At 37.3% G+C, this 27,774-nt stretch overlaps 1 protein-coding gene across 1 annotated transcript; it reads left to right on the top strand.

The window, feature by feature from the left end:
- The first annotated feature begins 7,318 nt into the window (after positions 1-7,318).
- On the top strand, positions 7,319-27,707 carry znf185 (zinc finger protein 185 with LIM domain). Its single transcript, XM_084430010.1, has 25 exons — positions 7,319-7,407; positions 9,103-9,153; positions 9,477-9,606; positions 9,689-9,799; positions 12,029-12,061; positions 12,150-12,209; positions 12,388-12,435; positions 12,545-12,625; positions 12,709-12,789; positions 13,017-13,073; positions 13,285-13,347; positions 13,438-15,030; positions 15,174-15,236; positions 17,797-17,856; positions 18,212-18,295; positions 18,587-18,637; positions 18,731-18,766; positions 18,855-18,905; positions 20,958-21,017; positions 21,271-21,297; positions 22,265-22,333; positions 22,423-22,473; positions 23,953-24,024; positions 26,258-26,360; positions 26,512-27,707. The coding sequence occupies exons 2-25, from the start codon at positions 9,144-9,146 to the stop codon at positions 26,608-26,610; spliced, it is 3,093 nt and encodes a 1,030-aa protein (XP_084286136.1). The 5' UTR covers positions 7,319-7,407; positions 9,103-9,143; the 3' UTR covers positions 26,611-27,707.
- The last annotated feature ends 67 nt before the right edge of the window (positions 27,708-27,774 follow it).

Here is a 27,774-nt window from a genome sequence, read left to right as displayed (position 1 = left end):
ATAGTTATAGTGTTGTGAACTCTGCTATTCCTTTATAATTAGACCGATTCTTAGAACTATATCTTTATCATTATCATTATCATTATAGTAATCACTCTAAGTGTTAACGGGCCGAACCAAGCTCAGCTGGAAATATAACTGGAACAGGCGGTTAACAGTTATAACGAGGGTAGTCATTATAATGCAAGATCCATCTTGTATCCGTTAGAGTAATTACTCCATGAATAGACACTACTACCTATTCTCCTCTGCTATACAGTATCTCCCATCACTGGGTTCAGTGAACTATTGTTACGCCAGCCGTGCTGTAGTGAAGCGCATTATTACGCCATCAGTGTTTCGCCAGCGCCGCATGTTTGTGATTCCTCCAGCAGGCGTTGGATGGGATAGGGGTGTTGTTCGTTCGGATAGGTCGCATTCCCCACCCGCAGATGTGAATCGCTATCAGTGTGACTCACAGCGGTCAGACTGGTTCCTGTCCCAGAGCTGTAGGTGTAACCCAGGGTGAAACCAGTGCTGATGTGTCTGCAGAACACTGGAGACCGAACACACACACACACACACACACATCTTCTGACTCAGCTGTTCCCCTCCACTGAACATCATCCAGTTAGCATTTAGACAAGTTTATGTAAGCGTTTCCTGCTTAGCCAGGCATCACTGTAAAACGTCTGTGTGTGAGTGGTTTTGATTCACTGTCATTGAATTCAAAATGAATAAAAATAAAAATAAAAACTCACCTGGATGTGAATCTATTAGGGGTGTAACGAGACCCTCATGTCACGATTCGATATTATTGCGATACTCCAAGACGTGATAAAAGGTTAGCAAAAAATGCACTGTTGATTAAAATGATAAATTTGGTGTTACATTGTGTGTGTAAATGAATAGTCTTGGTCTTACCCAAACCCAAAGCACAACAGAGACACCAGAATAACAATATTCATGATTCTGAAGCTGAAAATACTGAATTATTTTAGATGAATATGCTTGAACTCTTTCACCGACTAGATATATTTAAAATAATGTTGGACACTTTTACTGGTAACATCAGACATCTGGCATTATCAGGACACACACATATTCCCCCAGCGCATTATTATACATTATATTCAACATTATATATAGTAGTTTAATGCAGTACTGACACTAAAACTCTGTAAACTTGAATTTTTTCACACACAGTAATTTTCATTTTGGGTGAGCTATACATGTATGTAAAAGATACACCATTCAGATGCACTGAGACACATCCTCAGTGAAGTTTTCCATTTGTGACCATGGACCACAAAACCAGTCACATGGGTCAGTTTTTTTAAATTGAGATTTATACATAATCTGAATGCTGAATAAATAAGCTTTCCATTGATGTATGGTATGTTAGGATAGGACAATATCTGTCAGAGAATCTGGAATCTGAGGGTGCACAAAATCAAAACATTGAGAAAATCGCCTTTTAAAGTTGTTCATTTATGTTGAAGATTGTGCTGCATTCACTCACAAAAATAAATGTTTTATATATTTATGGTTGGAAATTTACAAAATATCTTCATGGAACATGATCTTTACTGAATATCCTAATGATTTTTGGCATAAAAGAAAAATCCATCATTTTGAGCCATACAATGTATTGTTGGCTATTGCCACAAATATAGCCATGCGACTTATGACTGGTTTAGTGATCCAGGATCACATCTTGCCCATCTCTGGCCCTTGGAGGATCCACTGCTGCCCGGTACAGATGTGGTAGTGACTGTCAGGTCTTTATTGTCTTTCTGTCCTTATTGGGGGCTGTCGCACTCCAGATCTCATCAAAGGGCCTCTGCTCTCTCTGCCGACTTCACAATCATGTTCATGTTCATGGAGAGGGGAAGAGAGTGACTGAGAGGGTACAGCCTGTCTCTAGCCGGTGCCAGTCTGATGCACCTGACCCAGTAGTGGCTCTTAACCTGAACTTGCTATAATAATCCAGGATAAGGTCCGTGATTTTGCCGGGAACATGATGTCGCTGGAGAGCAAGCACAAAGAGATTGTGAGGTATAGAGCCATATGCATTAGCAAGGTCCAACCATAGTCAGGTCACCTTCATTTATATAGCGCTTTTAACAATATAGATTGTTTCAAAGCAGCTTTACAGTGATAATAGGAAATTACAGTAACAGAGATTGTTTTGGCTTTACAGCAGCTCTAGAATAAAGTTATTGTCCAGCTAAAGTTAGTTTTGATTGATTCACTTCCGTTGCAAATATCATTAGTTACTAACTTAGGGGCCGCTAACACGACCGCTAACACGGCCGCTATGGTGTTCCTAATAATCCTTTAGGTGAGTGTATATTGTGGTTTGTCCAGAGGGATTTGTTGATACATCATTCTTGGCCTGATTTATATGACATTTCATGGCTAAAAATAGGGCCGAAATGAATTTAAGGCTATTGGCAGTATTTTCTGATTTACAGGGTTCAAAAGGAGATATTCTTGTAATGTATCTTGATATGTCTTTTCATTGAATATATCAACAAAATGCACAAATAATTTTGAACCTTGTTTTTTTCAATGGTCAGATTCGTCACTTCAAAATATATGCAAATTAGCGCATATTTAATTAGATATAGCCTGATTAGCATATTTAAACAAAAAATTACAGAAAACTTGCAATACATTTTTTCCTCCTATTCATGCGAGTAATCAACTGGCAAAGTTTCATGGTGATATCTGCAAGTTAAAAAATGTACCCTATTCACCTGTAGTGTCTCGCCTTAAAGAGCCAAAAATTGAACCATCTTGAATTTGAAGGTCAAAAATAGGTCAAATCAATAAATCTACATACATGACCCAAATAGCCTCAGAAACCATGTATTATGCAGAACTGTGGCCAAAACCATTAAAAAGTTAATTTCCAGCTTGGCTGACGGCAGCCATTTTGGATATAGGGCTCTCAAAGATTTTCCCCACATTTTTGTGATGGGCACCCCGTCTAATTTTTTTCTTTAACCTTTATAGATGACAAATCCAGTGAGAAACGAACCTTCCCTCTCCACGGTCACGGAAGTGCTATATATGACCCAACTAAATAGCAGGCATTGTAAGAGTAAGGAAATTAGTCAAATAATATAACAACAAAATGACAAATTAATAATAATTAAATGATGTAAATCAAATAATAATGATAAATCAAATTGCAACTACATAAATGACTAGTGATAGTAAATTAAAAAAATGAAATTGTATAAAAAATAAAGAGAATAAAACACAACACAGATGTGAAAACACACACACACACACGTTGCTATTGAGAATCCTTAGATTCTTCAGTTTCACTAAAGCATTTTGAATAAAGTCTGAAAAATGTCAAAAATGTTTGTTGTGCTGCTCCTCCTGCAGACCAGATGTGAGAATAACCTCAGGAAAACTTTATCATTTGTTACAAATACTTTGTGAAGCACGTTTGCAACACAACAGGGTCATTAAGTCAGAACTTTAGTTACCTGTGAAGCATTTTAAGAATTTGGCATGTTTTAAAATATCATTTTCACAGAAATGTAATCTACCTAATAATGATTTTTAGAAATCTCTGAAGCTTCTAAACTGAAGGAAGATAGAAAACACTCTGATCTCTCTGATTCTTCTGTTTAAAGGGAGAAAGACTTGAAGGAGAGGTTATCCGTCTGTTCCGGCGTCGTCCTTAGAGGCGCCTCAGTATCGAATCATGAGCAAAACGTTGTTCATTTACAGGACTTACTTAACACCGGTTCGCCTTCATAAGATCTGCCCTAACTGTGCAAGTCTACTCACTTAATAATGTTGGGTTAAAAATAACCCAACGAGTAACCCATCTATGGGGTGGTGTAGCACCTTCCCAACTGTGGGTTATTTTAACCCAATGCATTGGGTTAAAAGTAACCCAACAGTTGAGTTAACTATTTATTTTTTATTTATGAAATTATTTTTGTTTATTTGTACAAAACAATACACGTTTCAACAAATATATATTTAAATATATATTAGGGAGTCCAGAATTTAATGTAAATATACATAATTGTGTACATAAATTCAAAATACACAAGTATACACACAGCACACATCAATTCAAAACCTATATTTAAAACCTACACAACATTTTAATATTTTAATATACTGTGATGCACGTATTTTGGGACTGTGATATCATCAAGACTGCTCATGCTTTCCCCATTATTGTTGAATCACAGAAGCTACACCATTTTGTCAAGAGATTTCTTATACATGTATCAGACAGAGAGAAACAGGCATACATGAGAGGTGGTCTTCACTCCAGATTTCTCTGTTCCCCATTTCTCCATCCTCTCACCCCATCATGCCTGCTGTAAATGGTTTCTCTATCCTCTCACCCCGTCACGCCTCTATGTTTCTCTGAGGTGGTCCAGTAAGATTGAGCTTATATACACCACTGAGTGACTTACAACTTTCTTGTAAGGTAGAAAAACATGTTGCTTATGTTTAAACTGGAATGTATACCTCATGCTTACACATGGTACAATCCACTTTCCACATTGAGAAACTATTCCTTGGTGTATACATTAGTGGTACATTTGCATCAGCTGAAAAACATTCCTTTGCTTGTAAAGAACATACCAACTCTACACATTTGCTGTATCATCATCAGTGGACATCTCTGCTCAGTGAACGTTGCATTGCACACATACCTCTAAACAAAAAGAAAAGAAAGACTAATAAATCTTCCACCAGTGCCTCGACTCGTTAAGTGCTTAACTCCTCGAGTTCCTGGCCAAAACAACAAACTAAAACAAACGTTGATGTTAAAGGATCCTATCCCCTGGGGTTGTAAATCAGTAAACGAGTGTTCATTGTTTGTGAGGTTGTGTTTTGTAAGTAATGTAGTATAAAATCTCCTATTTCACTCTTATTCCCATTCTTGGTTTTATCCGTTTGTTATCAAAGGAGCATTTCTAAAGATATCTTTAGTTTGAATGGTGAATTAATGTATCCCCTGTTATCCAGACTTCTCTTGAATTAGCAAAAAATGATCTTCATCTTTAGACACCACCTTGTCTTGGAATTATTCAATGCCATGTTGTAACAGTTGTGTCCCTGTTCAGTCTATTTAGTCACATGTCTTTTGTTTTCCCGCCACTTATCCGTTGCCATGTCTACCATGTCTTGTCAATCACCTTCATCTGTGTCACCTGGTTTATGTTCATCAGTGTGTGTGTGTGTGTGTGTGTATATCCTGCCTATTTGTATCGCTTGAGTTATATTTGTAAGTAAACACTTTGTATTGGAGCCTTCTGCTTTCCTCGTCTTCTTCTGCCTGCACACACCCTGACACGTCTAATGATCGGCAAAAGTGAAAACTATGGTAGACATATTAATTCAGTATCACACAGCCATCACGGATTCAGGATCTAAAACTTTTAGACAATTTTGTCCATAAGGCAACCAACATCATATTCCTAAAATAAATGAATAAGCTTTGTTATGGTCTCCGCAGAATTAATGACAGTCACCCTCATGGTCTCAGCTAGGTCCTGAAAACCCCTTCCCATCAGCTCTTTGTAAACAATCTCCTTTCCTCAGGGTGTTCCCTTGGCATAGTTACATCAAGTTATGACACTTGTCACAATGATAAACAAGCCATCCAAGGAATGCGGTTTCTGTTGATCAGGCATGGAGAGCTCACATTTTTTGGGCTGAACCCTCAATGATGCTCCTGTCCATTAGGACATTTCTAACTGGTATTTTCCGGAGCTCTGGAAAGTGCATTCAAGAGCCATCGGAGCCATTTGGACTGCCTAATAGTGTAAACATGGAGACAAATTAATGACAGTATTTAATCACTAAAATCCAGTAGACATCTTAAAACATCAACCTAGCAATGCTGAGTTTATACTCAGTGAATTTAGTTATTACAGCCTGGTTGTGATTACAACCAATATTTAAGGTATATTATTATTTATCAAAACATTTAACTACCAATTGAATTTCTTTTAACATCTCTGTGTCTATAATTTCCAACTGAGACACTGTGCTTTACTATAATTAGCTTGTTACTAATGACTCGGGCTCAAATAGCTGAATCTAACTGAAAGTCCAGAATGCCTCGAACTGGTAATTCTGCATTTTCATAACTTTTATAATTTCATTCTACTAACTTTTTACTCTGACTTAGTCAGAAATTACATGTTTTTTTTTTCTTTTTACAAATAAACATCTTTGTTTATATTCGTCTTTTTTCCTTATATATTTTCCAAACGCACATTCTTTTGGAGTCATTATCTATAATTTACATCAGCTTGTACTTGTCAACAATTATCATAGATCTTTCCTCAAAGTAATTCCTTAACTTCAACCTTATGATCTTATTTTTTATCTCTTGTTCTTTTTCAGACAAAACTTAAATTTTGTAACGTTAAACAATGATCTACTTTCAACCCCACATTAACACCAGAAATTTCTGTACAAAAGCTTTGCTTGTTTCTGTTTTTCTCTTTAAATACCCCAAAATATTGTTGATATTGCCTCTATGTTTCTCTATCCTCTCACCCCGTCACGCCTCTATATTTCTCTGAGGTGGGACAGTAAGATTGAGCTTATATACACCACTGAGTGACTTACAACTTTCTTGTAAGGTAGAAAAACATGTTGCTTATGTTTAAACTGGAATGTATACCTCATGCTTACACATGGTACAATCCACTTTCCACATTGAGAAACTATTCCTCGGTGTATACATTAGTGGTACATTTGCATCAGCTGAAAAGCATTCCTTTGCTTGTAAAGAACATACCAACTCTACACATTTGCTGTATCATCATCAGTGGACATCTCTGCTCAGTGATCGTTGCATTGCACACACACCTCTAAGCAAAATATAACTCTCCCAGCTCTCATCAGCTCACATGTACAACATACTCTGACTTCACAACATACATTAACAAATTATTATGAAAATTAACAAAGAAAATTAATTAAAAAAATAATAATAACATTAAACAGTAAATTTGTAGTCTTCAAAGTGCATCTTCAGGCACGAGTGGTTATTTTTGGGAGCTTTTCTGTTAAGGTCTCGCACCATCCCTCTGGACACCAGTGTCATGATGTGACATCACTTCCAGTAATTGCTCTCAGGTTTGCCTGTATTGAAACGCAGATAAAACAGAATTCAACAAATAAAGGTGGGAGAGAATCACACCAAAGCATGAAGTACATAGAAACACACACACACATGCAGGTACACACCTATAGGTTTGGTTGGCCTACCCGACTGGCTGGGCAGGTCTGTGCCTACGCCCATACCTGCAACACCTCCCTCAATGTGTGTGTGTGTGTGTGTGTGTGTGAGCTCTCAATCAGTCAGCTGAAATCACCAGTGCATCTGCCTTCGACTGCAGCTTAACTCATATTCATCAGGTTAGTCCTCTGTTCATGTTCATTAAGATCCACAAACTGTTTCTTTCTAATGTGGCTATTTGGTGTTGGCAAATCTTTGACTGATCTGAAGTATTGCAAGCTTGAGGTGACATTTTTTTTTCAGTTTCTTATATGTATATATATATCTATATCTGCTGGTGTCATCTGTACAGTGATGTGTGGTGCAGTGAAAGTGTTTTTGCCCTCATAGATCGTTGATTTGGCTTTCACACTGTCACTGTCACGATCACTATTCAGACATGTTTCCTCTTGCTCAAGCTGTGTTGACTCATGAAGGTCATGTTGTGTCACCGTGGTGCAGGAGGATTGTTGGGCTTTATTTACACACTGGGATATTCATTTGGAAACCAAACAAACAATTATGGACACTAAGGGTGGTTGATTTTTGAAGTCAGTTTTACAAAAAAATCCTGCTAATAATAATACTATTATTAATGAATGGTGTCATCAAACTTAGGTGAGTTAATGTTCAGGATATAATGTAAGGGAAGTATTATGTCAATTTGATCAGATGGTCGGAGATCATGGTTTTCAGAGAGAGAGAGACTGTGTGTGTGTGTGTGTGTGTGTGTGTATGTGTGTGTGTGTGTTTTTCCTGGATGGACAGGCTCTTCTACATGGTTTAGAAAAGAAACTCAGGAATTTTGCATAATGGTTCAGTGTTACAGATCCATAGATGTATTTCCTAGGTTCAAAATAAATCTGTTAAATAAACAGAGATATTCATGATGTAGTAAGGACTGAATTATTTCAGTAATCTGGTGTATGTAACTGAAACTCTTTGAGAATGCCATTAACACGGCTCCTCAGCTTCCCAGTTTTCTGTGAATCTGTCAGTTTCTTGGAGAATTACCTGAATGAATTTTTCAGTTCGTGGGAATTTCTTGAAGAAAAGTTGTGAGACACTCCCACAATGAGTATTTCTTTTTGTGTAGGTGGTTGTCTAACTTGCCAACAATACGCCTTTATTTAATAAATAGTGTGCCTACATTATTTACAAAATATGCAGTGCTTCCAGCAATAAGACCAATTCAATAATAATAATAATTCATATTAACCCATTTAATTCCAAATGTTTCCCAGAGATTACATATATGAATTTGTATGGTATTTGTAAGGATATTAAACAATTATGTCAATTTTTTTTTGAAAATTCCATGAAAAATGTTTTATTTTTAATGTCTGGTCAAAAATGTGACTGGAAGGGAGTCGAGGTCTATGGTGTTAATGCATTTACAAACTCACAAACCTCCAGCAATTAGTTCAAAGACTGGGTGAAATTGTTGAAATGAGTGTTTTATTCCATTAACAAAGAAGGCTCACTTTCAAAAAGGACAAAATAGCATTTCTATGCAGCAGTACGGCACAAATAATCAAATAAAATGATGACAAAATGACATAAAATTATAGAAAAATGGAAGTTACCAGTGGGATTAAATGGGTTAACATACATAGACCACCATTCAAAAGTCTGGGGTCAGTTATGACAATTTAAAATCTTTTATATTGTAATTTATTACAAATTCGTTAAAATTCTTATATCTTTATATATCAATGTCAATGCATATCATATTGTCAATGCATTCCATTTTGTCAAAGCAAGTTTTACCACATGAAAATGAAAAATTAAAGACAATGAATGAATATTTTTTCTTATGTCTTTCTAATATCCAGGTGTCTTCTCAGGAAGATCTTTCACTTGATTGACAGTCACAATGTCTAAAGGTACGTTACAGCGTTCAGTGTTTCGATTCACTTTCTTATCTTATTGAGTCTCACACGGGTCAAACTGTCAGCGTTTGTTCATAAACTGCAGCTATTAATTCATGGCATTCCACTCTTACAAACCAAAACAATTATGTCCTGCGTCACAGGATCAAATCCTGTCGTGCCACATGTCACACATTGCTTAACACACTCAACTTTCAGCCATACTTCTTTTTTTTATTAAATACTCAAACAACTGCGTGTATTACCCCTGAAGCAATGGCCCCTGAAAAACTAAGATAAGATCTCAAAAGATGTCTTAATGTTTTTGTTGATTTCAGAGGGGGACAGACAGTCGGTTTTACGGACCACAAAGGTCCGCACGGCTCTGAAAGGAGACGCCAGCTGGATTCAGAGACAACAGCAAGCAAAGCTTGAGAGAGAGCAGGAGGAGGAGAAGGAGAAACCATGGTGAAAAAAGAAACAACGCTTGAAAAACTACCCTAAGTTAAAAGTTCACAGTGCAATATTTCTAACACGTTCTCCCTTTAAGGATCGCTGAGGTGCGAGCAACCCGCTCAAATGGTGTGTTTGAAGAAACACCTGTTTCTGATTCTTCACCCACGGTTAATGCGGCGCCCCAGCCCAAATCCGACACAGAGAAGTATGTGCTGTTACTCTCCATGAGCTCTACATTTACATGTATTCAATTAGCAGGCTAGAGCCAATGTGGGAATTGCCAGTATGAGTATGAAAATCGATGTGTTTAGATGAATGGTCACATCGATGTTGTGTATTTCAAGAAGTGGAAGGGGCCGATAACCGAACCCTGAGGTACGCCAGCAGTCAGTTGACACCAAGATGCCATGAAGAATGGATTTGTGAAGTAATACTCAAACCAGCAGAGTGCAGTTCTCTGAACAATAAGGTGGACAGAAGGATCTGGGGTCTCATTTATAAACTGTGCGTAGGAAACACTTACTAAAAGTGTACGTGCGCCCGAAAGACAAAAAATGGCGTACGTCAAAAAATGGCAGTACTTGCGTAAAATAATTCCCTTTATAAATCCCAGTCAGCGGAAGATTGCGCGCACATGCGTCTCAGTGGCGTAACGAGCCAACACCGGGCCCTTAAGCAGGATTATCAAGGCGGGCCCCCCTACTACAACACGTGATGACGCTACGCGCACCAAAAAAAAAAAAAAAAAAAGCTGCTGGTGATGGCGCACCATAATAACACATTGTTACTGTTACTGTCACTGCTATATACACATAGGCCTAGTTCCAAATACATAATAAAAGATGCTCACTTACATTATAGCTGCATTTAACCACGGAGCTGCTACTACCAATGGTCGCTTCAGGTGCTTTACTCGCTTCACTCTCTTGGTTGTGTCATCTTTTGAAAGAAGCTTCCTATTTTTGGTAATTTATTAATTAATTTATCAAATTCCTCTTTTCGTTTGCGCTTTTGAAAGCCACTTTTGTGTTTAAAATTTGACGACTCCATATCTGTCTCAAGTTCAACGTTTTTTACTGTTTTGCACGCAATGCGCATGTTCACCCGGGGATTCCCCAATCCCAATTCGAAACAAATTACACCAAATTCATCATTGTTCGTTTCAAACATTTATTTAATTATCAGTAAAATATGTTGTTGTCATTATTTATTTAAATCAATTCGCAAAAAAGAACAAAAACAAATGCGATCAGACTAAAAGTAGTAAAATGCGATAGGGGGACCCGGCTGTCAATCAATATCTTCCAGTAACGCGGGCGGGCCCCTGATTGGTCCGGGCCCGTAAGCAACCGCTTACCCTGCTTACCGATAGTTACGCCTGTGCGTCTCCACCCCGAAATAACCATATATGAGCTTACAATGCCTAGTTTTACTATGCATATCCTCATCTGCATATCATTTGCATATGTATATTCATCCACGTGATACCACGTTTACTGGTACCAGACATTCGGAAAATATGAGATACGGATGTGCGTCACATTGCTAGAAATCATTTAGTAGCCTATCCTTGCCTTGTTTTTGAATAAATAAATCAAATAGTATAAAATACATTTCAGAGAAGGTTTTCTCAATCTTTTCCAATGGCCAAATAGTATTTTTAATTGCTTTATATTTTTTTAATGGAAACAGATAGGCTTTATTGTGCATTATTGATCACTATTTGCGTGACAATATTTTCTCAGACCATTATTTCTGATATCATCATGCGCTAAGCAAACATTAAAACACAGCATGCCACAGGAAAGGAGTGTTCGAAAGCACTGCATCCACTACAAATATATTTATGATTAGGAGTCATAATGAATGTTAAAGTGGTTTTCCTTCATCTGTCGTCACCGTCGATGTCGCCAAACGGCTCCGTCTCAAATATTCGTACGCAGGTGCGCGAAGTTAGTTTTTATAAATCACAACTTATGCGTGGGAAGTGGCGTACGCCTCTTTCAGGCCCTGTTTTGTGCGACGCAGCGGTTATAAATGAGGCCCCTGGTGAATTACTGTGTCCAAGGCTATCTTGCCACAGCAGAATTAGGATGAATGATTGAGAGGAGGCTCTTGCCAACCGCAGGGCTTTGTTGACTGATAGCGAGGTTTCTATTGAATTGAATGAAGCCTGGCTGATAATTGTCTAGCTGATTGTTCTATGAGACGAAAGAGGACAGAAAGTGAAAAAAGTGTCTGAAATGCCCTATTAGTGTAAGGTTATGTGCTTTTTAAGTAGTGAGGATACCTGATGCTAGGAGATATGGCTTGTAGACGATTTCAAGGATAGGGTCAATAAATCTGTGATGTATAGATGTTCTGTTAACCCCAAAATTTGTCTGTTTACATGTTAAAAATGTCAATATTTATTGTTCAATTTTCCATTTCACAGACCAAAAACACCTACATCTGGATACATAATCAGGTAATGAGAATATTCAGTCTATCGAGTGAGTTTGGTTAACACTGCTTGTGTATCGCTTTCCCTCATGTGTGATGATTTACTTTTGCAGAGGCGTTTTCAGAAAAACCGATTCCAAGCCAACATCAACTCCCTCCACCAATGGATATGCGTAAGAGCATTCGCTTTTCATGTCAGAAACCATACTAGTTTCTACTGACTTTAGAACATCATATTCATCATTACATTCATACAGATGTAGTTTGTTTGCAAATAAACTGCATTGCTAATATAAGATGTGGTCTAGTACATGAATTTTAATAGTATGCTGTTTGTTTCTCCTCCCTTAGCGGAGTAAATAGCTTCACCAAAAAGCCATCTGATAGTTACAAGAAAATGTAAGTGAGCCGAAAACACTCAAGCGTGTGGGTCACGCGCATAAAGCATTTGAGCTCATTTTTTAGAACACCTTAATAAGATTTATTTCCATAAATATTCATTTCCCAGAGCGCCTCACACGATCCGGCCCAGCAATGAAAAGACAGCGCTCTTTGAACCAGCTCTGGATCCAGAAGAAATGGAAAAGAGGTGAGAGGTCCACACACTACAAGCTGATTAATCCAAGATGACTTCTTCATAAAATAAATAACCTTTCTGTTGTGTGTGTGTAGGAAAGAGGCGGCCATCGGTGTGCTGAGAAGTTCGGCATCAAATCGCCGTTCGTACGTAATATCTGCTGCAAAGAAATATGGGTAAGTGCCTTGCTGAGATGAAATGTTTTTGTCCTGCACTCTTGGTGATAATATGTTCCCTTTAGGGCTAAATAAAGTAAATATGTGTATCTCTCCAATAACAGCTGTTGTATCTTGAGAGTGTATCGCCACTTTGGATTGTAGATACCACTAGTAATTGGTGAAAATGTTAGGATGAATGCATATCCCATCCCTCACTGCACAATGTTCACATCTAATATTTCCAGATCTTTGGAGAAACCAGACAACTCTGATGAGACGAGCACATCATTTGTTGCCAAAAGGTATGTGGGATATTTCTGAGTTAAACAGGACAAACTGACTAAATGAAATAGGGTTGAAATGGCACAGCTGATGATATGGCAGAAATTAAGCTTAATCATTATGTGTATATGTTTCCATTAATGAGTTCAAGTGTCCCACTGTATAACCCCTGTATTTGATTACGTTTACCCGCATCCTCATTCCTTGTGCATATGATTGACGTGATTGTAGGGTAGTTATCAGTGGCGAGGATGATGACACTACAGCATCTGTGCAGTCTGTGCCTCAGCAAAGGTAAACTACTCAACATCTGTCAGTTTTACAACTGCAGGCTCTTATTTCTTGTTTTACACGATCTCAATTGCAATTTTACTGTATTTACAGCGTTAAATCGAGCATTGAACAACCCACTGCACCAGTGGTGAAGGAGGTCAAGCCAGCCGCACCTGAAACTAAAACTACACCTGCCCCTAAACCAGCGCTTGAAACAAAAACAGCTTCTGAACCTAAGCTAGTGCCTGAAACTAAACCTACAGCACAAACTAAGACAATAGCTGATCCTAAACCAGTTGCTGAAACTAAACCAGTGGCTGAAACTAAACCTACAGCACAAACTAAGACAGTCACTGAGACTAAACCCACAACTGAACCTAAACCAGTTGAAACTAAACCAGTTGCTGAAACTAAACCAACAACACAAACTAAGACAGTAACTGAGACTAAAACCACAATTGAACCTAAACCAGCAGCTGAAACTAAACCTACCACACAACTTACAACAGCATCTGAAACTAAACCAGCAGCTGAAACTAAACCTACAACACAAACTAAGACAGTAACTGAGACTAAACCAGTTGAAACTAAACCCACAACTGAAACTAAACAAGTGGCTGAAACTAAACCAACCACACAACTTACAACAGCATCTGAACCTAAACCAGTTGCTGAAACTAAACCAACCACACAACTTGCAACAGTATCTGAACCTAAACCAGTTGCTGAAACTAAACCAGTGGCTGAAACTAAACCTACAACACAAACTAAGACAGTAACTGAGACTAAACCAGTTGAAACTAAACCCACAACTGAAACTAAACCAACCACACAACTTACAACAGCATCTGAACCTAAACCAGTTGCTGAAACTAAACCAGTTGCTGAAACTAAACCAACCACACAACTTGCAACAGTATCTGAACCTAAACCAGTTGCTGAAACTAAACCAGTTGCTGAAAATAAACCAGTTGCTGAAACTAAACCTACAACACAAACTAAGACAGTAACTGAGACTAAACCAGTTGAAACTAAACCAGTTGAAACTAAACCCACAACTGAAATTAAACAAGTGGCTGAAACTAAACCAACCACACAACTTACAACAGCATCTGAACCTAAACCAGTTGCTGAAACTAAACCAGTGGCTGAAACTAAACCTATAACACAAACTAAGACAGTAACTGAAACTAAAACCACAATTGAATCTAAACCAATTGCTGAAACTAAACCTACCACACAACTTACAACAGTAACTGAGACTAAACCAGCAGCTGAAACTAAACCTACAACACAAACTAAGACAGTAACTGAAACTAAACAAGTGGCTGAAACTAAACCAACAACACAAACTAAGACTGTAACTGAGACTAAACCCACATCTGAACCTAAACCAGTTGAAACTAAACCAGTTGCTGAAACTAAACCAGTAGCTGAAACTAAACCTACCACACAAAGTACAACAGCATCTGAACCTAAACCCATAACTGAACCTAAACCAGTTGAAACTAAACCTACGACAGCAACCGAATCTAAACCTCCAACTATAACTATAACAGCACCTGACCCAAAACCAGCAGCTGATCCTGAACCAACGACACAAACTAGCACAGCAACTGATCCTAAACCCACATCAGAACCTAAACCAGTGACGCAAACAAAACCAGCATCTGAATCCCAGCCGGAGCCGGTTCCAGAGAACAGGTTTGCTCTATAAATATTCATATTTAACTGAATTTCAATCATTGCATATCTAATGTAAATATATAAGCCTATGTGTCTATAGATAAAATCATCCAGCACTACATTCTGTTGATGTATTTTCCTGATTGTTCTTGAATCCCTAGCAGTGCTAAGAGCCTGATCGAGCTGTCCGACACGCTGATATCCTTCAGCACAGAGCCGGCCAGGTACAAGATGATCCCATTAATATATAATATCCCCGTCACGTTCATTAATCTCAGTGTCATTCATGTGTAAAGGGCTTTCATACACCATACAGTGTTAATGAGTGAGTGCGCTGATATTGTTGCTGACCTCTGACCTCACTGTCATGTCCATTTATTGCAGTTTGATAGTAACATGCAGTCAGATCCACACACTCACTCTTAGAGATATGAATATGGATACACTGTCCATAAGCAGCATTGTGGAAATATGTATTTAGTCAAGCACATTCATGCACAAACATATTCAGAGAAAATAGGTTAGTGCTTTAGTTTGTACAGCTATACTACCAACAATAGATTCGTTGTTATGCTATATATGGTTTTCCATTTCTTTTGTAAAGGAAAGGCCTAAAATGAAAGTTCAGTCATTGTTTACTCACCCTGGTGTTGTTCTGAAGCCATATGACCTTCTTTCTTTTTTCAAACACAAAAGGAGTTTATTTATTTATTAAATGCCCTGCTTGTGCGTGTTCATATACGGTGACCCTCTTTGCAAGCGTTAATAAAGGTGTAAAGGTATATAAAACGATCCCATGCTTAATATTTCCAGTGTTCTGAAGACGTGCGATAGAGTTTGGCGAAAAACAATCCGAAATATAATGTATTATTTAGCGAACAAACGTTTAAAAAACGAGTGGCCAGTTCTTCATATGAAACCATTTTAATGCCGCGTTTTGGAGATATGTCACATTATTACACTTAATACACCTATAAAGACCTAATTATTAACAAGTATAGACCTTCTGTAGCCCCGCCTCTTTTCAGCGCTGCGCTCGTTGTCTTTTGACTTCCGGTCTGTATTTTCACAGCGATCTTGCGTATTTATGAATGAACGGCTCGTTTTGAAATCTTCCCGGTCTACTGACATTTGTTAAGACATCTGCTTTAAACATTACAATCCTCATGATAAACTTTCGTTAACTTTACATTAAGTAAATCCACTTCAAAAGCTAATTACTCCTGGACAGCAGCGCCATAGAAATATACAGAGCGACCGCAAAAACGGAAGTTCAAAGACGATATTCTAAAGATGGCGGCGCCCTCGTTTCTCTGGCGCATAAGGTCTATAGGAGACGGCGCATAAGGTCTATAGGAGACGTCCCATACTAAATGCACACCTCACATGAAACCATTTTACTGCAGCGTTTTGGAGATATGTCACATTATTACCGTTTACACACCTATAAAATCACCCCGCGGCAATAGTTTAAAAGAAGCCCAATTCCGCGGGAAAACCCGCATGTTATTATTATTTTTATTTTTTATCATAGCATTGATAAGCTCAACTCAGTGATAATTGTGGTGGGTTCATATTTTGTTTTGGAAGTGATGCTAGCAGAATTTTAGTGTCAGGTTTCACTTCAAAATCATAAATATATAAACAGAATAGCAAATTTACTGTAACAGGGTTGAACCTGTAACTCACTAGGGGAGAGCGGGGCACAAAGTAATGCTTTTTGACTTTCTCAGTTTGTGTAAATCTCCTTATGGTTCAGAGTATTTATTTTTCCCACATTAATTTCCCACATGTCAAGTACAATTATGTGGTTTTGTTTTATTAATACAGTATATACTTTTTTCTTGATATACCCCGAAAGGATGGAAGTGAAATGTGACGACATGCCCCACAGGTGGGGTACATTGTAACATGACCATATGACAGCTTAAAATGTTATCTGATCTAATAAAAAAAAATATACGAGACAAACTAAAATATTTTCTAAATAAAATACAATTAAAAAACTTTTTCATATAAAATAATGACAATTTTTAATAATTAAATATAAACTAATTTTTGAGTTTTGACTACGAACACATGAAAACACAGCTATACAACATAGTTCAAAACAAATAAATAATTAGTCATTTCTGAACATTGACTCTCAGTCTTTATTCACCTTTTCTCATGTTTTCTCAATAGGATTATTAAAAGTATAGAATATAATAGCATATTTCTAATAAGGGCTCATTGTAACGCAGTGTGACAACATGCCCCCGCCTGCACAACTGGGATTTAAACCCGGCTAGTGTCTTCTGCTAGTTAGCGAAGCATTAAAGAACTATCTCAACTGTTAAATAACATATTGGAGATTAAAATAATATCAGATTTGTCTAATTTTAAATAAACAAAAAATAGAGATGAAAAATTAACTTGAGTAAGAAATGTACTTTTGCTATGGCTTAATTTTGGCGCAATTTTTTCTCTATATAGTGTTGATATAGCAACTAGTAAATACACCAAGTTTCGTCATGCTAGCATGTGTGGAAGTATTTAAAACAAGCGTGTTACAACTAGCCCCGTGTTGCGTTGTGCCCCGCGGCCCGCGCTCCCCTACTCTGAATATTTGCCTGTCATGTTATGATTATGTAGCAGTAAGTCTGCTGGCATGACGTTAAAGAGCATTTTAAAGCGTGCTGTTCTGTAACAGACCACAAGAGGACACAAGAGTTTTATCAGAGACTTGATGAGGAATCTGACTCTACTTGTGAGATCATTCCTGTATATTTCTTGTTCCTTCAGTTCTGGCCAAGTGGATCCAGGAATAGATCTGCTCAGTCGGGATCTGCTCATGGACAACAGGTGAGAGGGGCTGTGTGCATTTATGATTATTATTTACATCATACTTTACACCCTCGAGGAGTGTAATATGCAGAGGTTATGGTCATTCTGCAGAATGGATGCTTCATAGAAATATGTGTATAAAATGAGTTGAACCGAATGCTGAGGCTAAATTATCCTATAGACTTTGACACTTCAGTTCACAACCTGTCAACCATGTTCTCTTACTAAATCACTTATAGTATATTGGCATGTATTCATAATGCTTGAGATGGCATAATACAGTTATTATTAACACAAACACATTATTTACATGGGTAAAATCTACTAGTTGTAGAGAACGAGTCGTTGAATGATCTGGATGTTTCTCCTCTAGTCCTCTTCCTCAGACGAAGAAAACTCAACACAGTCTGGATCTGCTTGCTGATGACCTCATTCCCTTCAGTACTAATACCACCAGGTGATTCTTCTGCTCATCTTAACCTTTTCTTCATTAGTTTTGAAGAATTGTGCAAAAACAGTATATAAAAGAAGCTCACCGAACCATATTCCCTCTCTCAGAAGTTGGACATGTCATGAAAACCACCCAAACATACACAGATTCTCATGATCTATTTGCTTTATTACAGAGATGGTACATGTGTTGATCATAGTACACACTACAGCCTCAGCTTTTCAACACATCACACATCCACTCTGCATATGTTTCTGAGCTCAGCATTAAATCTGTGTGAAATGCTTTATGTTTCAGCTCAGCTGATGTGTTCGATCCATTACCGACGGAGGGTGAGCCCACGAAGAGGTAACGAATCTGACGTGAACGTGTGTATTCCCAGTGTTCAACAGTCATGTGTGTTCACGTCTCTCTCTCTCTCTGTCTGCTTGTGTCTCTCAGCCCTCAATGGTACCGTCCTCCTGTACTGGACCCGAGGTGATTCTGCACATCAGTTTGATAACTTCATGATCATTATGTGTGCCATGATACAGTTTGTCATAATAGTGTATGTTTTAATGTTCAGATCCACAGATACACTCAACGAGTTTCAGAAGCCTATAGACTTGGCTGCTAAGTGAGTGTTTAAATCAGTTCACATGGACTATATTTAATTTCATTTAATTTATAATCAGGGCTTGACATTAACACAATGTGTATTTCAGCAGTGGCGTGTATAACAGTCACTCCTACTAGATACTTTGGCTTTCGGACACTTTCAATTGTAGTCTTGTAAAAAGGATCTGAAATAATGAACTAAGTTTAATGTAGTGTTGTCAAAAATATAGATTTTTCATTACATATTGATACTGGAATATCTGAAACGCTAATTTTCCACAAAATATATACAGGATACCAGCGTCTCTTTCTCTCTCTCTCATCTCTCCGACAGCGAGTGACACACAAACCCGCCTCTTCTCACTCACTCCAGTCATTTGCTCCGGATGAATATTGTTGCTGTTATAGGGATTGAATTTCAGCGTGAGATTGTGTATTTTGACACATAATTTTACTCATTCCTGCAGATTTTGTGCTCAAACCCAAAGTTCACGCACATAAAGCCGCCTCTCAGGACTAAATTGAGCTATTTTTCACTGTTTATTGCCCTTAAACGGTCAAATACACTCAAAATAATGTCAAAATGCCGGTCTTGGCGAGTATTCATGTAAACACAGTCAGTTATGTTTAAGTGAATGTAAACAGTTGAGAAAGAAAACACACGTGTAACAGTATAATGGATCAGTGTATGGAGAGAGAATTGTGTCTTTATTACATGCGAGAAAATAAATGATCTGAGAGAAAAAAAAAAGTTTGAGAGAAAAAGTTATCACACTGATAGCAAAAAAAGCATTTCATGAGAGAAAAAAATAATATCTGAGAGAAAAAGTTTTCAAACCAATAGCAAAAAATAATAATATTTGAGACAAAAAAAGTTTTGAGAGAAAGTATTTTCTCATAGAACATAAAAAAATATTTCTAAGAAAAAAAATCTCTCTCAAAATAGTTTGAAAAAAACTCTCAAATATATATTTTTTGCTATCAGTGTGAAAACATTTCTCTCAAAACGCTTTTCTTTGCTCTCGATGCAATTTCTTGCTCTCGTGTCAGGATTTTGCTTTCACTGTGAAAATTGTGTCATGGGCGGGCCACGTTCCTATTGGCCAGTCGGGTGAGCATCGTCTTGTCTTGGGAGTCGAACTGAATCATTACACCATTGTTCGGTTTACCGGCATAGATGCCGCCTCTGCCTTAGTTGAGCACAGACACTCCAATGTTTGGGTAAGATGATTCACGGTGATCTTAGATGATCACGGACGTATTGTCTGCGATAATTAATGCGATATGGCTCAGCTTGTCAGTGAACTACGGCTCTGTGTTAAATGCCGCTTCATCTGAAAGCAGGCGATGGCAATTTACTACTAATCATGACACAATTCTCACAGTGAAAGCAAAATCCTGACACGAGAACAAGAAATTGCATCGAGAGCAAAGAAAAGTGTTTTGAGAGAAACACTTTTTTTTTTTTAGAGAAAATGTTTTCACACTGATAGCAAAAAATATATATTTGAGATTTTTTTTTCTCAGAAAATACTTTCTCTCAAAACTTTTTTTAGTCTCAAATATTATTCTTTTTTGCTATTGGTATGAAAACCTTTTCTCTCAAATATTTTTTTTTCTCTCATGAAATGCTTTTTTTGCTATCAGTGTGATAACTTTTTCTCTCAAACTTTTTTTTTTTCTCTCATGAAATGCTTTTTTTGCTATCAGTGTGATAACTTTTTCTCTCAAACTTTTTTTTTTTCTCTCAGATCATTTATTTTCTCGCATGTAATAAAGACACACTTCTCTCTCCATATCAGTGCGTCAGGTCTTAAAGTGACAGCAGCCTAATATTCCTGCTGCCAAATTATGAGATAATATTAAAAATATCTATATGGGAGTTTTGCTCCATGGTATCAATGCCAAAATTGTGGCTCGTAACTTTAGAAAACCACTAGCCACAGTGACTGATGAGCAAAAATGTGAATGTCAAGCCCTGTTTATAATATTAATGTTCAGAATGTCATTATACACTATGCATTTGATTAACCAGCAATATTAATCTAGATGTTTTGTATTGTATTAATAGCATGCCAAAAGATGTTTTGGTTTCCTTGGCTGAAGATGTCATTCCATTTGACACTGAAAGGTAATTCGTTTAATTATTATTAGCACAATTCATTTCTTGAGAATCATGTCTGTGTTGATTCATGATTGTTTGCATGGAGATCTTTGCTATGAAAAGTCAATAACATAATGGGTTAAAGTGCCGGAGGTGGAAGTGGCAAACCCAACCCTAACACTGCACCCGAGCGGCAGATACACTCTCACACACTAATCGAGCGCTCGTTCACATGTGTGCTCTCGCTCTCGGGGAATAACACCACACTCTTTCTTCACAGGAGCGACTGGAGCACAGACATGGACAGGTAAAGTGAGGCTCTTCTTATGATACAAAGTCTTTGATAACTCGTAAAAACATTGTTTTATCGCTTACTATTGAACTTCCCAAAACAATAATGCAAGTAAATCCCACTAATCATATGGGTAATATGGGTCACATCATTCTTTGATACTTTTGACGTTATTATATCATTGCTTTTTATCGTCAAACTTTCTTTTGTGTTGATATAATAAATGAATTAAACATGAGATATTTAAGATTCGGATTTGTATGTTTTTCAATAAAAATAATAATTATTGAAAGTTTTCATATTTTTTTATGTCCTCCTTGGAAGTTCCCCCCTGACAAAAACATATTTAAAAAAGAAGTTTATAATATGTTTGCACACATAAGAGCATATGGTCTTACAAATATTACACAATGATTTACTTGTATAATATTAACTTCCAGATTTATTACACATTTCGTGCAAGAAAGTTTCCAACCTCATTTATAATGTCTAATCTTTGCATTAACACACTTATGGGGGCTCTTTGAAGTCTTGATAGAGGATATTATTCATAAAAAATAACAAAAAAAAAGGATAAATTGTAATGACAGGCATTTTTAAAATAAGGGTTAACAAGTATTTAAAGCCAAACCATCATGTAATACTCATATATTGGTCTAAAGGGTTAAACTAGCTTTTCCTGTTTAGCACTGGAGAAATATAGGCCAGGTTTACTAGGATAACAGCTACATAAGTACAGCCCTGCTTTATGTCTCGGGTTACTCATTGTTTCTTCAAGGATCTCACTGAAATATGCCTTGACAGAGACGGACACTTATCCTATCTTCACCATAGATCGCATGTTTGCAGTCAAACTAAACAGTTATACCTCATTACACACATGATTTACATAAAAGTACAGGAGAAGCTTCACAGAGATAGTGTGCATGTGTCGTGCTGTCTGAGACCAGATTACTCACAAACTCACTGTTTTGTCTTGTAGTAACAAAACCAGATCCAAAACAGTGGAGAGTTCGGTCCCGGAGAATCTACCCGAATCTGAGTCCAGGAAGTAAGTGTTCTTCACACGAGAGCCGATTGTTTAACCGGATTATTATTGTCCTGTTGAATGCCTGATCTCCTTTGTTCCCTGTTTTCTAGGGGGTTTGTCTTTGTTAAGGAATATGTGAATAACTCACTACCTGATGCCAGGTAAGCTGACGGCATTACTTTCTTAGAATAATTCGGTTCTCAATTGGTTTGCTTCAGGATCCAGATTTAAGACTCAACACAGTCCCAAAATGGCTTGCATTTGATTCAAAAGTAACAGAAATATTTTAAACAATCTGAATCAAAATGACCATGAAATGCATGGGTGAAGAAATCCGATTGACATCTGATCAGAATTAGCTAATGTGAACAGCAGAAAATGCATTTTTTACAAATCCATTTCGAGCTACAGTTCATTCATATGTGCTTTGAAATCTGTTTCAGTCTGACCGCTCTGATAGGACTTCACGTGGTTTATGTGACTTTCTCACGCCACGTAAAACGTGAACGTCAGACGTTATAGGAAACATTGTCATGGGGGGGTCATCCCTATGTTCCCACAGCCCTATGTTCCCACATTTCTAAGAATTTTTTTTTTACTGAATATTTTGGAAATTTAGGCCCTATGTTCCCACAGCCCTATGTTCCCACAGCCCTATGTTCCCTCAAGATTTTTCTAATTTCAAAGATTTTTCTGAAAATGAAACTCTAAGTCGTCATTTTTATACCGCATTTAACTAATTAAGCCTAAGTCCCCTATGAAGGGAAGGTTTTAGTGCTTGTGCTGGTACAGGGATAGCCCAATTACATCCCAGACAAGTCTCCCTCCTGTGAGGGGTAGGTTTAGGTATGTTAACTAACTAAGCCCAAGTCCCCTATGAAGGGTAGGGTTAGGGTTAGGGTTAGAAATGGGGATAAAATTCCAATAATTTTGGAAAGAAAAAAAAAACCTTGGAAATGATGGAACATAGGGCTGTGGGAACATAGACATGCTCCCGTTATGGGAAATTGTTTTGCCGCCGAAACAATACTGTGTTGTTGCAAAGAGCCGGACGAGCAGAAAATGACAATATAACGGAGACATATTTGTGAACCGACGGAGACAAGCGCAGAATAAGCCGCTCAGCCTCATATGGTTCTGCCTCAGGAAACACAGTAGTCCTGTGTGCCGGCTACACATTTACATGCTGCTAAATAATACAACATCTGCATTGCAAACCCCTGCATGTTGCTGTTGTTGTTATTACCATGTTCCTACCAACACAACATCATGGCCATAGAAACCAATGCAGATATTCCGGAAAACGAAAGAGCTGCAAGGACACACGAATGGGATCTGAGCAGTTGCGATACACACTTCCCAGACAGCAACATAGTGTCGGCCCAGATCCGGCCCACATCTGGTCCGTGAGGAATCCACGTGTACCGGATCTGGGCCGACACGATGTTGCTGTCTGGGTGTGGACATCAATAATTTTAGATCAGATTCCAATCGGATACACAAATAATCGGATTTGGACTGACAGTGTGAACGTAGCCTGTGTTGCTGTCCGGGCTGTGACCTGTTTTTATCATAACTGTTATACATCATGCTGGATCAATACAGTGTCATGTACCATATACCCTTCTTCCCTCATACAGCAGCTCCTCCGACTATGTGTCTTCAACATCCTCCAGCTACAACTACAGCAGTCCCAGCAGCCACTACTCCAGGTACACCTTTATAACCACTGAACATACAGTACGCCACTACTCCAGGTACACGTTTATAACCACTGAACATACAGTACGCCACTACTCCAGGTACACGTTTATATATGCACAATATAGTATTATATATGATTATACAGACTGCTCTACAGTATGTAACAATTAGGGCTGGGTGCATTTCACGATCCAATTTAATTTAAATTCACAAGCTTGCGATTCGATTCAGTTCCGATATAGTTTGATTCAGGATTGATTAATTGGGATATACAGGTACAGTACAGAAACTCTCTCAACTAATGTTGTAAACTAGACAGGGAACCCCAGTTGGTACATCACTATTCAAGGTTAAACTGATTTGTATAGGCACTTAAATTACACATAAGCAAGTTTTTATAATAATCACATTATAATAATAACTTTTTAACGACATAATTATGTTTTTGGAAAATAAACGTTTAAATGGTGGTTAACATTACAGATGTATTCAAATTAAATACTGAAGATGAAAATACAATGATGCAATAGTGCTCCAAATAATGTCATAATAATATCAAAATAATGCTCTCTAGAGTTATTTTTCTTGTTAAACATTGAGTTTATGGTCATTGAATGGCTTTTCTGAGGTAAAATTGGTTTCACAACGGTTTTCGGCGGCTGAAACACTGAATCGGTTACACGAGACATGACTGATTTCAGTAAGTTGTTCTGTATCTTCTGATGTTCACTGATGTTGATTTGCTGCTGTAACTCGTAGTAAAGAGGAGGAGATGACCGGTTCATCTGTCAGCACACATTACAGAGACACAAACAAACATTTATTGTTTGACATAAAAATTTGCAGAAAGGGGAAAGCTCAGACTTTTTCATATAAAAAATGACAAAGCACAAAGCTTATTGCGATTTATTGAACGGGAGGCGCCACAAAGATTCGTTCACTCATCAAATGAAAACAGCTCTTGGGATTCTTGGGATTTAAGAATCGATATCTGTTCTCCAACATGAGAATCGAGTGAAACTGATGCGTGTGAGGGAGTGAATGGGAAGTTGTTTTGTTAACACTTTCTATGAAGCCCATGCTTATAATGAATTATATTATGATGAGTATTACTATTCTATTAATACATTTTTATTACATGGCTTGGTTGAATTCCAATGTAGAATGCGGTGTGTTATTTCTTGATAACAGACGCTGCGAAGTATAACACACCGTTGCCATGAGAAACAGCGCGTTGCTATGGACGCGGAACGGACTATTTTCTTTAGCGGAAGCAATACAATCGTTTTTAAATCAATAAACTCCTTTTTAAATCAATATTTGGTGTCAGATTATTGATTTATTTTGTAGGTATAGCCATGTAATAAGCGGGATAATGTAGAGCGAGGCGGTTATAGTGAATAACAACCCCTTCAGGCTGATTCAACGGGGTTATTCACTACATTATCCCTTACATAAAGACTCATTAAGACCTATACTGCATTATAAGAACAGTTAGAATTACATTTATATTACATTTATAATTACCTATAAGTCATGTTTTTGGTTTTTCAATGCGGTATGCTCATAATCCATTATACACTGATTTATAAGTGATCAAATATAAATAGATCCAGAGACACTTGTTTGCTGCACCAATTAGTTATCAATTTATTGTCAATTATTTTAGTTTTTCCTTTTCATTCTTTTATTACAAGAATTATTGTTCATGAGTTGCATTTACAAGTAAACAACTTGTATGATGAGCTCTTAACATTTGCTTTAGGAAAATTGCATCCTATGTTTTCACTTAAAGCCATCAATGATGCATTTATAGAGTTAGTGACTGTATTATCACTCACAATACGTATTTATATATGACTATTAATAACAATATATTCACTTATTTGACAGAAATAAATCTGAATTACTAAAAAGTCATTGTAACTGTAATATAATAACATTATAGCATTGCAGGTTGCATCTTTATAAATGCATTCATGGATCCATACGACTGACTAATTAATACTCATAAATCAGTGTATAATGGATTATGAGCATACGCATTGAAAAAGCAAATGCCTGACTTATAAGTAATTATAAAAATAATATAAATGTAACTATAACTGTTCTTATAATGCAGTATAGGTCTTAATAAATAGATTTATAAAATAGTAATACTTATGGAGCTATAATTTATAATAAGCATGGTTTTTTAGTTAGTCATGTGAGCCCGAACTAACGCCCTCATTTTGTCTTTAGTAAAGATGTGACGTCATGTACATACTGTGGAGAACTGGTGGGAAACGACGCTAAGATCACCATCGAACACCTGAACATATCCTGTCACCCGTCCTGCTTTAAGGTAAGATCCGATCTCCGCTTTCTTCCCCGGACTCCTCTCTCATTTGTATGGCACATTATGCTGGATGCTTGTTTGGGATACACTACCCCGTATACATGACATCATGCTATAATGAATATGTGTATTGAATGTCTTCCCCTCCCCACCCTAGTGTGGTATTTGCAGTAAACCAATGGGAGATCTGCTGTACAACATGTTCCTCCACCGCGGGACGGTTCACTGCGAGAGCTGCTACTCCAATGTGCTGTGAGGAGACCTGCCCCAATCATCTCCACAACACACACACACACACGTGACTGTTTACTGACCAACACAAGCTCCTCCTCCTTTCCCTCACTGATACGAGAGACGCAAGCATATCCTGTAACACTGTGGAGAAGCTTCTGAACATGTTCATTACAAGGTTTTCTAGTGCTAGAATAGTAGGAACGCTATTTTGGATATTTTGTTTTTTATTCTGTTCCTTTAAATGTTTAGCCATCAAGACAATAATGTGTCGTCGTCCTATTTAATCATCAGAAACCATTTTGAAGAAATGATCTTATTGATGTAATGATTCATTATGAAAGTGTGTATCCTGCATCGCTAATCAGAATTACTGTAAAGCAACACTCTCATGAATAAAGTTGTATTCTCATTTTATTTGTTTTGTTACAAGATTGTGCAGTAGAAAATATAAATATATAAATATTGCATTAAAAAAAATACTGAGGTATGCAAACACTTAAGATATAAACAACAGGTCTCAGGAGTTTCATAGGAAAATCGCATGAATAATTCAACAACTGCAGGTCAAATATCAGTCAAAAATCAAAAGGAAAAAGTACATTTTGCTTATTGACACCTATTAATGAGGACTTTTAATGACAATATACAACCTCCCCCTCATCCACCCCAAATTTACATTACTGGAACGTGAAAAAATGCAACAATTTTTTTTTTTAATTCAGAAATGCTGCATTTTTCAAAAACGAACATCACCATTAAAAAAATAATCCAGATACATAACGGACGCATTTTATAATTTTAGAAAATATAGACGAGTTATAATATATAACTCTCATGACAAAGTCAACCCCCTCTCCACTCCACATGCAAGTCCTAAAAACAATCTTTTCCTTTTGAAGTGAAATATGTAGGGATGCACCGATATGAACATTTAGTCAAACGCCGATAATTCTTTATGTTTGAGAGCCGATAACCGATATATACAAGCCGATAAATCTAAATCCAAATATTTATATAATGTTTGAGAACCTGATTACAAAAACAAAAGTCTCACCATTAAAGGGATACTCCACTTTTTTTGGAAAGAGGCTCATTTTCCAGCTCCCCCAGAGTTAAACAGTTGAGTTTTACCGTTTTCGAATCCATTCAGCCGATCTCCGGGTCTGGCGGTGCCACTTTTAGCATA

This window comes from Rutilus rutilus, assembly GCF_951802725.1.
Source record: "Rutilus rutilus genome assembly, chromosome: 14".
Classification (NCBI taxonomy): domain Eukaryota; kingdom Metazoa; phylum Chordata; class Actinopteri; order Cypriniformes; family Leuciscidae; genus Rutilus; species Rutilus rutilus.
This window is presented reverse-complemented; position numbering and strand designations above follow the sequence as displayed.